The sequence below is a fragment of the Belonocnema kinseyi genome, chromosome 1 (genome assembly GCF_010883055.1).
Source record: "Belonocnema kinseyi isolate 2016_QV_RU_SX_M_011 chromosome 1, B_treatae_v1, whole genome shotgun sequence".
Classification (NCBI taxonomy): domain Eukaryota; kingdom Metazoa; phylum Arthropoda; class Insecta; order Hymenoptera; family Cynipidae; genus Belonocnema; species Belonocnema kinseyi.
Window position 1 is genome coordinate 172,687,499 of NC_046657.1, and position 14,345 is coordinate 172,701,843.

The 14,345-nt window shown below is 28.3% G+C and overlaps 2 protein-coding genes across 5 annotated transcripts in view; one reads left to right on the forward strand and one right to left on the reverse strand.

Annotated features, from left to right (window-relative positions):
* Positions 1–14,345, reverse strand: part of LOC117172680 — a 305,863-nt gene that overhangs the window by 73,236 nt on the left and 218,282 nt on the right. The gene's annotated exons all lie outside the window — the stretch shown is intronic.
* Positions 10,393–14,345, forward strand: part of LOC117172714 (DNA-directed RNA polymerase III subunit RPC9) — a 61,992-nt gene continuing 58,039 nt past the window's right edge. Inside the window, exon 1 of the mRNA XM_033360879.1 lies at positions 10,393–10,668. Within this exon, the coding sequence (XP_033216770.1) occupies positions 10,661–10,668 (8 nt within the window). The 5' untranslated portion in view covers positions 10,393–10,660. The remainder of the gene's footprint in view (positions 10,669–14,345) is intronic.

A 14,345-nucleotide genomic window follows, 5' to 3' on the forward strand; every position in this document is an offset into this window, starting at 1 on the left:
TAAAATTATAATTGAAGGTCACTCGGGGTAATTTTCTGTGAAAAATATTGATTTACAAAGAATATTTGTCAAACAATAGAATGGATTTCTTCGCCCGAGATAGAAACGTAAATTGTACTATAGTAAAAACAACTGAAAAATTTAGACGAAAGCCAAATTTGGTAAAGAAAACAAACATTTGTTGACCTATAAATACGAATTTTATTCCCCGAAAGATTTTTATAAAAATCTCTTCGAAACACTTTTATTGCAACAATTTAAATGAAGAAAAATATTTGTTATAAAAATAAAAATAGTACAATTTTTACATACAATTCTTAAAATAAAAAATCTGTGTGTCAAAACACAATCCAATCCGACTATTCTTTCGAAAGTTATACGATATACAGATAACCACAACATCAATAACAACGACGACGTAGACGCCAGAGAGACAGACAGATACCAATGTAAAAGCTTGTTTTTCTGATTCAAGGAGCCTCAAAACGTCGAAATTTCATGAAATTCGCGGAAGTCATTTTTCACATAAAACTCTTCTCATTATGGATGAGAATTTGATAAAATAATCATGGGGCCTTGAAAAAGTAGCGTTTTTCGCCTCTTGACTTTTTTCCATATCAACCTTTTTTTGCTTCAAATGTCCATTTTCGTTTGATTTTTTGGATTTTTAAAATCCTTTAACTTTGGTAACTTTGATTTTATCAAAAAAAGTTGTCAGAATAAATTGTTCATATTTTTTTGTACCATAAATGGCTGTGGATAGAATTTTCAAATTTTTAGAAAAATTGGTCCTAAAAATTTTTAAAAAGCATCAACTTTTTGAAGTTTTATCAAAAATGGCTGTTTAACGAACTCGATCTTTCTTTTTGGTCTTTCGAACAGTGTGTCAAAGCCCAATCCGATCGGAACAGTTATCCGGCATACAGATAACTACAGCAACGACGACACCGGATAGACAAACAGGCCCCGACGTAAAAACTTATTTTTCTGACTCAAGGGGCCTCAAAATGTCGACATTTGGTAAAATCCGAAAAAGTTATTTATCATAAAAAACTAATACCTTCTCATTTTGGATAAGAATATAAACATTTTTAATAAGATTTGTAGAAAATCTTTCAAAGAATAAAATGTTTGCCCGGTATGTTACAACCGAAAAATTACAATTTCAAAAAAATAAAGGTTGTTCTAAATATTGAGCTGGACTTGAGACCGGGACAAATCGTCACACACACAATTCAGATTGACAAATTTAAACTTGGAATGTTACGATTATAATTGTTTTATTTGTTTTTATTTGTATTTCGAAGGTAAAAGTATTTTATTTATATTCTTAAAGAACAGTTAAATAAGCATTAATTTAGAAAAAAAATCAAATAATCTGGAGGTTTCTGAATGTTTCAAAGAAAGGAACAAAATTTGGAGCTTCTCAAGAATTTGAAATATTAGGATAACAATAAAAATTTCTGGGTAGATTTAAAATGATTTTTTATTTCAAAAAAGTACATAACTCAAAGAGAACGTTTAAAAAGATTTCAAAACATTTCAAAAGATTTACAATATTAGAAAAAATCTGGAAGCTTTTAAAACAATTTTGTGTGCAGGATTTTACAAAAATGTTAGGAAAAATGGGAATCAGTCTAAGGACATTTAAAAGTTCCGAAAAATTGTTTAAATAGTTTTAAAAGATTTAAAATAATTGAAAAGAGAATAGATACTTTTGATGATTTTGAAATGTTTTGAAATGTTGACTTTTTATTTTTAAAAAGACATAATTTTAAGAAGAAATATAAAAATATGGGACCACTGGAAAAAATTCCGAAAGGGATGAATGAAAAATCCCAAAAAATAAAATCTCCGGCACCTGAATAATAATTTTATAAAAATTGTATTAAAAAATACATTAAAAAACACGTGCGTCTTGAAAGAAAAAAATGTTCTGCCAAAATTTTCTTCGTACCTACATAATAACATTTTCGCACAAACTTTGCAGGATTCAATTCAACAACGATTTATATCAAAATTTATTTTTATTACTTTTATTTTTTTTTATCAATAAAAAATTCGATTTTTCACAACTTTTTTATATTTTTTTCAAATACTATGCGCATTTTCAAACAATTTTTTTCATCCAGAAATATAGATTCGATTATTGTATTTTCAATAAATAAATAATATTTGATAAACAATTTTTTTAATTGTTTAAATTCAGGAATTTTATAGTTCGGTTATTTTATAATTCAGCCATTTTCTCTGGTGATTTTTAAAATTCGGTAATATCTTATTGTCTGGAATTTTATTTATTTTTTGACTTTTATATTTCGGACTTTCATAATTTCGGGAATTTTATTATTTGGTTATTTTTCAATTTACGAATTTCACAGTGTCGGGAATTTTATTTTTCGGGATTTTTCAGTCGCTTTTTCCGAAAAATAAAATTCCCACATCACTGTAAAAATTCCGAAATTATAACATTGTCGAAATATAAAAGTCCCGAATTGGAAAATTCTCGACAATTTATAATCTTACCGAATTTGAGAATTGCCGACAGAGAATTTCCGAATTATACAATATCCGGGCTAGACATCTCTCTAATTTGAACAATTAAAAAATAGTTGGTTTAAAAATTTTTTTTAAATAGAATAATAAAATACTTTTAATAAAGAAAAAACTTTTTTAATATTTAAAGTTTCTAAAAATTATTGTTGGAATATAAAATAACAATAATTGAACGAATGTATTTTTTGATAAAAAGTTATTTGAAAATGTGCATTGTATTTTTGTACATTACAGAAAACGTTCGCAAAAATGAAATTATTATTTTAAAAAATTAAAATAAAAGTCGCGTTAAATCAGTCTGCATTGAATCCTGCAAATTTTGTTTCATTTAAAGCTCACGTGTTTTAAATTTATGTTTGTATCACATATTTATACAATTATTGTTATTTTAAATTAAGACAATAATTTACAAAAATTAAACATCAAACAAAATTTCTATAATAAAAATATTTGATTATTGTACTTTTAATAAATAAATAATATTGATCACAAAACTGTTTTCTCAATTTCTGCAATTCGGGAATTTTCTAGTTTGTATATTTGATCATTAGACAGCATTCGGTCTGGAGTTTTATTATTCGGGAATTTTGAAATTCGATAATATTGTAAACTGTCCAAGATAACGTTTTTATAAAAATATAATTATAATTCCAAGTGGTAGGGAAATTGTTCTTTCGGTTTTTAGATGTTAAGACGACAGTTCCAAGCCAGATTACGTTTCGCATTGGCAAACAATAATATACGAACAGAATTTCACTGACACATTCATAAAAAATATCATGTTCCATAATGTATATTTTAAAATAAACTTTAAATTATTATAATTAATACAGCTTATTTATTTTGAATTTATTTTTAATTGAAAATGCGTCATAAAGTTTTAATCGCGAGTTTCCATTTCTTTAACTTCTAAGACTTTCCAATTGAAACAGTTTAATTTTTAACGTTAAAATTGGAATATTCTTAAATTTTAAACAAATTCCGAATAGTGTTGTGAAATCAATTATGATTCACTTGTGAATCCTTGGTGTCCACTTCAATTATAAAAAGAATCATACTTTATATTCGCAGTTGATAAACTAAAAACGATTTCTATCTAAAATTACAAATTTGAAACGCTTCTAATTTTTAATTTTCCAGGTCTTCAAAATTGCATTCTAAAATTCGAAATAAAAAGATTTTCGAATTACGTACTGTAAACTTCATGATATAATAGGAAAAAAGCAATTTAAGGAATTAAAAAAAAACTGTTCAAACCAAACTTGGACCAATTTCTTTTCTAAAAATTCATAAATTTCCCGGTCAAAAAATTAATTCACTGCCATTTGTCTATTTTTCCCAGCCTCACAAAATCTCCGTCAATTCCCGTTCTAACTCCAACCTGTTTCAAATAAAAATTTATAAGAATATTTTACTTATTTTTCACATTAGTAATTTATAGCCTTTAAAATTGAATAGTTTCAGATCAAACATAAAAAAGTAGAATAAAATTTTCTATTTATAGCGTTTTTATTATATATTGAACAATTTAAACCTCTGAACTTTCTTTCAAATTGTTAAAAAACTGTTTTTTAAATATTTCTTGTGTATAAGAAACAATTTTCTTCCATCTAATAACTATTTTGGAGTAGAAAGAAGTGAAAAGAAACACAATTATAAAATATGATTTTTTGTTTGTGATTTCGTGATAAAGGAAACAGCTATTTATAAAATAATTTATAAAAAGGGCTTATAATTTTTGACCAAAGAAGATAATTTCCAAATAGTTTAAGCTGTACTACTGGACCTTGCTTTCAACCGGAAACGTATTTATTTTTTATATTTACCTTCCCAAAGATGAGTGTTGTGAAAATTGAAAATCTAAACTTTACCAGAAAATGCGTTTGCATTTGAAGTTTAGCTTTGAATCTTAAAGAGATATTGTAATTTCGTGCTTATCCAATTTGAAATAAAAATTTTTTTCAGTTCATAGTAATTTTGTTATTGCATTTATATTTTGACACAATCTAAATTAAATTTTGTCATATGGACAATCTTTGTTAAATTAACACCAAAATATTGACAAATATATTTTTTATGAATTAAAAAATTGAGAAATAACAAAGGGCAAAATAAAGAAAACAAACATGCATTAAAGGGATTGCGAGGTTGCTTTGTTTATCTTCTTTCCTTACTTATTTTTTTGGTACGTAAAGTTTAACTTTTTATTTATATGACATTTTATAATTGTAAAAAAATTGCGATAGTCAAAGAATGATATTTTGAACCTTGGTGCTTTATAGGTGAATTTTAATCAATGATTTCTGAACATCCTTGATTATGTCTGGTTTCATCCAACATTATCCAATTCGTGAATTTGTTTTCATTTACTCCTTATTATGTATTCTTTATGTATGTATTCTCCTTATATGTGCTTATCGAATGTCTCGAAGAAAATGTTCAGATTTCCGAAATGTTGCGACATTAGTAACATTAATAACACAGAACATTGTTAATAGCATTTTAGATTAGTAACACATTCATTAGCTCTTTTTAAGGTAAACAACTTTTATCTATTTATTTTTTTCATTGCTTATGTCGTTTGTCCAAACACTTATATCTTATATTTTTAATATTATTTTTTTACGAATAAAACAAAAACTACCCTTCGTATCAAAAAGTAATTGATAAAAAACTTTTGGATCTTTTTAAGGTGCTCAATTTTTTATTTATCTTCTTTTCTCCGCATCTTGCACAGTTTGATCACTAAATTAAATTTATGATTTTTCATTATTTTTGGTTCTTTCAAAATTTGAATTTTCGATTATTCAAAACAATCTGAAAAGTTGTTATGATAATCTTGTAGGGCTCTCAAAAAGCAACGTTTTTCTTCTCTCGAGTTTTTTTTTCAAGTCTCGCGCTGGTTAGTTTACAATTTTCATTTTGGTATTTTTTTCAATTTGTTGGAAACGCTATAATTCTGGTAATATTCTTTTCATCAAAAGAAGTCGATGAGGTAAATTGTTCGGATTTCCAATTATTACGAATACCCGTACATGGAATTTTTAAATCTTGAAAAAAATTGTCTCAGAAATTTTGAAAATTCTGTAACTTTTTGAATTTTCACCCAAAGTAGCCAATCAACTTGATCTTTAGTTTCTGACGTAAAAACCTGTATTTTGTGTCCAGACGTAAAATTTTACACAAATGTAATAACTTTTTTGATAAGAATGTAAAAAATATCTGTACTCTGAGTACTGCCGTGATTTGAAATGTTGAAATATGAAATATGGAATTTTTTTTGAAAAGTTTAATTTTGAAGACTTGCAACGGAAAATTCTTTAATTTTAACGATCTGCAATTTAAAACTCTTTAATTTAGAATATTTGCAATCAGAAGCTCTTGAATTTTAAGTGATGTATAAATAAAATAAATAACAAATAAATAAATAAATTTAAATCTAACAAAATCCTAATTAAATGTAATTAAATAACAAAATAAAATAAAAATTCATATAAACTGTCATGATTTTGAAGATTAAAAGTAAAGAATTCTCAATTATAAATCTTCCCAATTCATGAAATTTGACATGCATATCATGAAAATTAATGAATTTTAAATTTCGAAGTATTGGGTTAAAAGCTTTAATTAATTTGGGGCCCAAAAAAGTCACATTTGAGAAATTTCAACGGACAAAATAGATATGTGTGTATAGATATTGCACTAAAAGTTTTATCTGTTAGAATAAAAATATAATATGGTGAAGTAAATAAATCGTTACTTATAAAAGAATATCAAAAGATGAGAAATAACAAAGATATATTTGGAAATAATCAAATAACTTTAGAAATATTACAAAATATATGAAACAGAAATATAAATTATACATTTAATTTTCTCTCTGGTATCTATTAAAATAACCATGTCTTACAAAGCCTGGATATTTTACGTTTGTTATGAAATGATCGCAATTTAATTTTAATTTAAATGGTTCTTGTCCAAGCCAAGTTTACCATCAGTGCGCCTCGAAGGTGTGCCGAGAGTTGCTTACAGCGCTCCAAGTGACTCTTGGCGAACTATATGGGTTGTTGCTTTTTACGGGGAGGGGTGGGTAGAGGGGAAGTGACTTTTTTCGCCGGACGCGCCGTCTATATTTATGGCGGGGAACTAAGCTCGCACCGCAATCTACGCTTATAATATCTTTGCTAGTCCCTCGTTTCCTATGTCCATGGTATCCCCAATATAGGTCACATTATGACGCCATCTGTATGTTAAAATGTGAATAAATATGAATTTCAAAATACGTCGTACTTGTTGATCAGTTTCATGGAGAATAAACATCTTAATGCAAAATGTTGATTTATAAATAAGTAATATGTACTTTCAAAGACAAAAAAATGTTCCTATAAAAATAATACAGGATTAAAATAGACTGAATTTGAATGAAATTTAAAAAGACTGTATTCGGTAATTACTCTTTTATTTCAAGAGAAAATTGATGTATTCGTTTATTGTCTTCCATATCTTTGCGCGTATTTTCTTGTCAGTTTTTTAATAAAAAAATAAAATAAAACGCTTTTTTGCAAACAATAGTATTGAATGTTCATTTATATTATATATCTAATTAGAATGTTTTCCTGAAACCACCTTCTTATCTTATCCTTATCTATTATTACGGAAAATTACGTATGTGCCAATATCTTTCCAAAATATTTGGAAATATATAATTTGTCACTTTTTATTAATAATAAGTATAATAATCATACTTTTGTATTCTTCATGATGGTGTGAAACTGCAAAATGCCTACAACGATTCAGCAGATTAGGTTAGATACCCTTCGACACATTATGTTTATGAAATGTCTTTCATAGACTTTTTTATGTAACAAACATATGCGTAATTGCTGTCTACTCAATCTGCAAAGTGTGAACAATTAAGAGGAACAATATTTTTGTAAAAAATTGTGTGCACATACATTTTCAAGTAAAACCAAGTCCCACCGTCGAGGTTAAGGAACACTTTTAAACGTGAAGGTTTTCCCATAAGTTATTTAATGTGACGAATATTTAAGAATATTATATCCAATAAACACAAAGACAATAAGCAATTCAAATTTAGTCTTACAATTTTTAAAAATATCGTTACCATTCGTTATCAGAGAATTTCTTCTACTTTATCGGAAATTTCTACCATTACCGGTAATTTCAGGTAACGACCCAAAACTAAATCTTGGGATCTTTTTATACTGCGCCTGCGTCGCACCGAAAACCCGATTGGTCACTGTTAGCGCGCTGAATTTGAATTATTTAAATATTCAGATTTAATATTTATAATAAATAATGATTGAGAAATTCTCAAATAGAATTTTTCTAATCCTAAAATAAGATTTCAAACTAACAGATACATAAAGTTTGATTTTAATGAAAAGAGGTTATGAATTCTGAGCTCAGAGAAGTAAGTCATTTTTGTTTGTTCCAATGATGAATCTCGTCTCTGTCGTGTTTTAAAATGAAACTTTTGTTTTTTTCCGACAATGTGACTTGAAATAAAATCACTAAATTGCTAAAAATAAATTAAGAATAATTAATCACTGCACTGACAAATGTTATATCATACATTTTTTAATAACTTGAAGAAGACCTGAACTACAATTACCTATTGATCATTGTATAAATTTTATAAAATATTTGATATTTTATACAAATAATCAAATCACATTTATACTATTGAAACTAAATTTTTTTGTTTAAAGCTAAAACTTCTTATTACCTTTTTACTAACGTTTTGAAACATTTAAAAAGCTAAATTAAGGCCATGTGATGAGTGTGACAACTGATAAAGTCAGCCTTAAGATCAATATTTTTCACCCATATTGAAAAATAAAAGTTTAAATCCAGCGGAAATTTTTTGCGGGAAATGTTAATAAATATTAAAGGATCGTTTGCGGCCTTGCAAAGAAGAAAAAAGTTTATTTATGCAAATAATGATTATCGACAGACACATTTAGGTTTTACAGCAGAAGTTTGACTTTTAACTTTCTCTGACGTTAATCATGCAATTTGTTTTACCCATAGACCTCTTAAAGTTCGAAGTTGTCTACTCGTTGCGCTAGTGCTGCTTTGACACAGCTGATACCAGACTGATACGTATGCCAGACCGAATATGTTTATTTGCATTTTAAGTGCAAACATTAGTTTTTGCACATGGACATAGGAAACACGGGACTAGGCATGCCATGCTAACTTGGTCGAGCGGGGTTGAATCCACGGGAGGGGGGGAAATTCCATGAGTGGGGAGAGCTGCCATCTTAGGATGTGCCATTTGATTATGCGCACGAGCATTTTTGCAGACAAACTGTGCATGAAAATATAAACATGTGTGCGCTGCCATGTTTTTCGCGGGACATCAAAAGGTGGCGGACCTCCCCCCTCATTGCATCACCGCCGCAATAGCATGTCTAGTCCCTTGTTTCCTATGTCCATGTTTTTGCATTATTCGTGCATAATGTTCGTGAGCGATTTTTGTTGTTTTATCCCACTTTGATAAATACAAACCTCATAACTAGCACATTGACAACATTGCAAATTGCTTGCAGGGTTTGACGACAGCACGGTCGGTATTTCTCCAAAATAGAAATTAAAAAAAATCTTTTTTCCCTATTCTAATTACTTAGGACCAGAAACAAATTCTTGCATGCCTTCTATTTATCGTGCCAAATTTTTAACGCGATATCTCATTCCGTGTGGACGTAAGTTGGGAAAGAAAACTTCCACTAGTATTTTCTTAAAAAAAAATTTTTTCTCAAAATTTCCACCGGAAAAAAGCAGAGGCATGGACTTTATAACCTCCACTTTCATTTCCCAAACTTTCAGAGCGATACCTCATTTCGTTTAGACGTAAGTTGGGAAAGAAAAATCGAAGGCCAGGTTTGGTCATGTGACCCTCTCGTCACATGGCCTTAAATCAGAATTAATAACGATTTTTGCATGAAATTTGAATTAGTTTTTCATCAGTTAATCAAAAATTCGATTTTAGGATTAGCAAATTACGTTGAATGCATTTTTCAATTATTATTTATCATAGATATTAAATCTGAATATGTACATAATTCAAAATCAGCACGCTAACATTGACGAATCGGGTTGTCGGCGCGACGCAAGCGCAGTTTTAAAAGTTCCCAAGATTGGGGACATTGCCAGGGATGCGAACGTGATGTATTCACCACGTATATTACATGGTATGGGACATGTATATTACTAAGTATATTACGTTCTTGGTTTTCTACAAATGTATTTTACATTTGCTAACGTGACTATATGGGCGGGATTTTCGAATTCTTTACTCTAAAAATAACAAATTGTCTTATAGAAATAACTAATATTGAGCAATTAATTCAGTATTCGTCGTTATTTATCACATTTTAAAGAAGTTATTTTAAAAATTATAATATACGTGTTTATTGTCCTTTATAATTTGCAACGTTTTCGAGCATGTGGAACACAAGTGTAAGTACTCGTTCGCACTCGAAATTAATATTTTCCCAAGGTTTCTCCTCCTGAAATGTTTTTTACACTTGTTTTTAACATTTTTACTCTTAAAATTAAAATCTAATCGATTCAACAGCTTTATAAGAGGTTATGTCAATTATTAAAATCTGCTAAATGCAGTCCCGCCCAGCTAAAAAACGTTCGTCGCCTTTGATATGTATTATACATAGTTTTCTATAATTTTCTACGCATATTACGTCGTTTATGTATTATACGTAGAAAACCTCGAGTGACATGTCACAACCCATCTCTAGACAATGTTTGACTCTGGTTTGACGTCCTTTTGAAAATGGAGGGCGCGTTACATTTCTGTTGATTGGTTTTATTCTTGTTAGATGCGCGTGGCGAGAACTCTGAACGCGTGGGGTCTCCTAATAGTACCCCGTGTATACAAAAAAACTCAAAACACCTAAAGTACTGACAGATAACCTAAATTTATCCGTTAACTGCATAACTTTTTTAATGCAGAAGTTTCACTGAACTCGCAAGTGAACTTGTTAATAAGATTAAGATAATTTTAGTGCACAATTGTATTGCATTACTTTAGATTATATACAGGACTTTTCGGAATCAAGTCATGGAAGTGTAAGTATAGTATATGTTGTGTTATTAAGGCTGCGTCTATTCAAAGATATTATAAACGTAGATGCGGTGCGGGCCTAGTTGCCCGCCATAAATATAGACGGCGCGTCCGGCGAAAAAAGTCACTTCCCCTCTACCCACCGCTCCCCGTAGAAAGCACACATCGATATAGTTTGCCAAGAGCCACTTGGAGCGCTGTAAGCAACTCTCGGCACACCTTCGAGGTGCACTGATTGTAAACTTAGCTTGGACAAGAACCATTTGGATTGAAAGTAAATTGCCAATTAAAACATTTTTACATTTATAAATTTACAAAACTTGGTTGTTTTTATAAATACCACACATATAAGTCGATGAGTAATTTATATTACGGTTTCATATATTTTCCACTAATTTTAAAATTATTAATCAAAATTTTCATTCTATATATTGTCTATATATAGTTCTTTAATATTATTTAGTTTTTATTTTTATTTTTGTGGTCTGCAATTACTACGGACATTTTTAGATTATTCGTCTAATCAAGTTCTCGTATGTATTTTCCAATTTCTTAATTATTATATATTCTAACGTTTCTATAAAAATATAATTATTATTCCAAGTGATAGGAAAATTGTTCTTTCGGTTTATAGATGTTAAGACGACAGTTCCAAGCCAGATTACGTTTCGCATTGGCAAACAAAATTAGACGAACAGAATTTCACTGGCACATTCATAAAAAATATATTCCATAAAATATATTTTAAAATAAATTTAAACTAAATTAATTTAAAATTTAAATGCCTCAAAATCTTCAAGATTTTTTTACAATTTTATAAATCTTTTTAAATTTTTGAAATATTTTCGACACTGTAAACTTCCCGAAATAACAAAATGCTGAAACCTGAAAATCCCGAATTAAAAAATTTTAGGATAATGAAATTCTGGACAGTTTACAATATTATCGAATTTGAAAATTCCCGAATAATAAAACTCCAGGCCGAATGCTGTCTGATGATCAAATATACAAACTAGAAAATTCCCGAATTACAGCAAATATTTTTATTATAGAAATTTGGTTTAATGTTTATTTTTTTTAAATTATTGTTTTAATTTAAAATAACAATAATTGTCTAAAAATGTGATACAAACATTAATTTAAAACACGTGAGCTTCAAATGAAACACACTTTGCAGGATTCAATGCAGGCTGATTTAACGCGAGTTTTATTTTTTATTTGAAAAAAAAACAAAAAAGTTCTGAAAAATCGAATTTTTTATTAATAAAAAAACATAATAAAAATAAATTTTGATATAAATCGTTGTTGAATTGAATCCTGCAAAGTTTGTTTCAAAAATGTTATTATGTAGTTACGAAGAAAATTTAGACAGAACATTTTTTTCTTTCAAAGAACACGTGTTTTTTAATGTATTTTTTAATACAATTTTTATTAAATTATTATTCAAGTGCCGGTGATTTCATTTTTTGGGATTTTGCATTCATCCCTTTCGGAATTTTTGTCAGTGGTCCCATATTTTTATACCTCCTCTTAAAATAATGTAATTTTTCAAAATAAAAAGTCAACATTTGAAAACATTTCAAAATCATCAAAAGTATCTATTCTCTTTTAAATTATTTCAAATCTTTTAAATTGTTTTAAGAGCTTCCAGATTTTTTCTAATATTGTAAATCCTTTGAAATATTTTGAAATATTTTTAAACATTCTCTTTGAGTTATGTACTTTTTCAAAATAAAAAATCATTTTAAATCTACCCAGAAATTTTTATTGTTTTCCTAGTATTTCAAAATTCTTGAGGAGCTCCAAATTTTGTTCTTTTCTTTGTAACATTCAGAAACCTCCAGCTTATTTGATTTTTTTCTAAATTAATGCTTATTTAACTGTTCTTTAAGAATCAAAATGAAATACTTTTACCTTCGAAATACAAATAAAAAAATTAAACAATTATAATCGTAACATTCCAAGTTTAAATTTGTAACTCTGAACTTGTGACAATTCATTTTCAAATTGTTTACTATTGACAATTGTTTTTTTTTTATTTCCAAACCAAATAGATTAAAAATGGAATATTTTATACTGAAATAATAATTCAAAAAGATTTTGAAATTGAATAAAGGCGTTCATTTAAGAAGCCATTAATTCGAACCTTACACTTGTGTCACTACTAAGGCTTTGCAATTAAATTAGTTCAAATTTTAAAGTTAAAATATGTAAGTTATATCATTTTGAACAGATCTAGAATCACCTTGTAAAATCAGACACTGTTTAGTTTTTAATACTCGAACTGCAGTTCAATTTTCAAATTTACTTTCATTCTCTGATTTGTCTTGGTCGCGAGTCTAACTTAATATTTAAAACAACTTTCATTTTTTTGAAATTGTAATTTTTCGGTTGTAACTTACGGGACAATAATTTTATTCTTTGAAAGATTTTCTACAAATCTTGTTGATAATTTCTACATTCCCAACAAAAATGAGAAGGTATTAGTTTTTTATGATAAATAACTTTTTCGGATTTTATCAAATGTCGACGTTTTGAGGCCCCGTGAGTCAGAAAAACAAGTTTTTACGTTGGGGTCTGTTTGTCTGTCCGGCGTCGTCGTGATTGTTGTCTGTATATCGGATAGTTTTCGAAAGACTGGTCCGATTGGATTGGGCTTTGACACACTGTTCGAGGGACCAAAAAGAAAGATCGAGTTCGTTAAACAGCCATTTTTGATAAAAATCCAAAAGGTTGAAGCTTTTTAAAAATTTTTGAGACCACTTTTTTCAAAATTTGAAAATTTTATCGACAGCTATTTATGGTACAAAAAATATGAAATATTTATTCTGACAACTTTTTTTGATAAAATCAAACTTACCAAAGTTAAAGGATTTTCAAAATCCAAAAAACCAAACGTAAATGGACATTTGAAGCAAAAAAAGGTTAATATGGAAAAAAGTCAAGAGGCGAAAAACGCTACTTTTACAAGGCCAATTGATTATTTTATCACATTCTCATCCATAATGAGAAGAGTTTTATGCGAAAAATGATTTTCGCGAATTTCATTAAATTTCAACGTTTTGAGGCTCCTTGAGTCAGAAAAACTAGTTTTTACACCGGTATCTGTCTGTCTCTCTGGCGTCTACGTCGTCGTTATTGTGGTTGTCGTTGTCTGTATATCGGATAACTTTTGAAAGAATAGTCGGATTCGATTGTGGTTTGACACACAGATTTTTTTATTTTAAGAATTGTATGTAAAAATTGTACTATTTTTATTTTTATAACAATTATTTTTCTTCAATTAAATATTTGCAATTAAGGTGTTTCGAAGAGATTTTTCAAAAATCTTTCGGGGAATAAAATTAGTATTTATAGGTCGACAAAGGCTTGTTTTCTTTATCAAATTTGGCTTTCGTCTAAATTTTTCCAGTTGTTTTTACTATAGTACAATTTACGTTTACATCTCGGGCGAAGAAATCCATTCTATTGTTTGCCAAATATTCTTTGTAAATAAATATTTTTCACAGAAAATTACCCTGAGTGACAGAAAGAAATCGGAAACAATAAGAGTTAATTTATTCAGGAAAAAGCTTTTTGAACAAAAATGGCCTTGAGTGAACCTTTGATATATATTTGTTAATTTTTACAAAAATCAGGCGTTATTTTCTTACAAAAAAAATAATTGGGTGGGGGGGGGGGG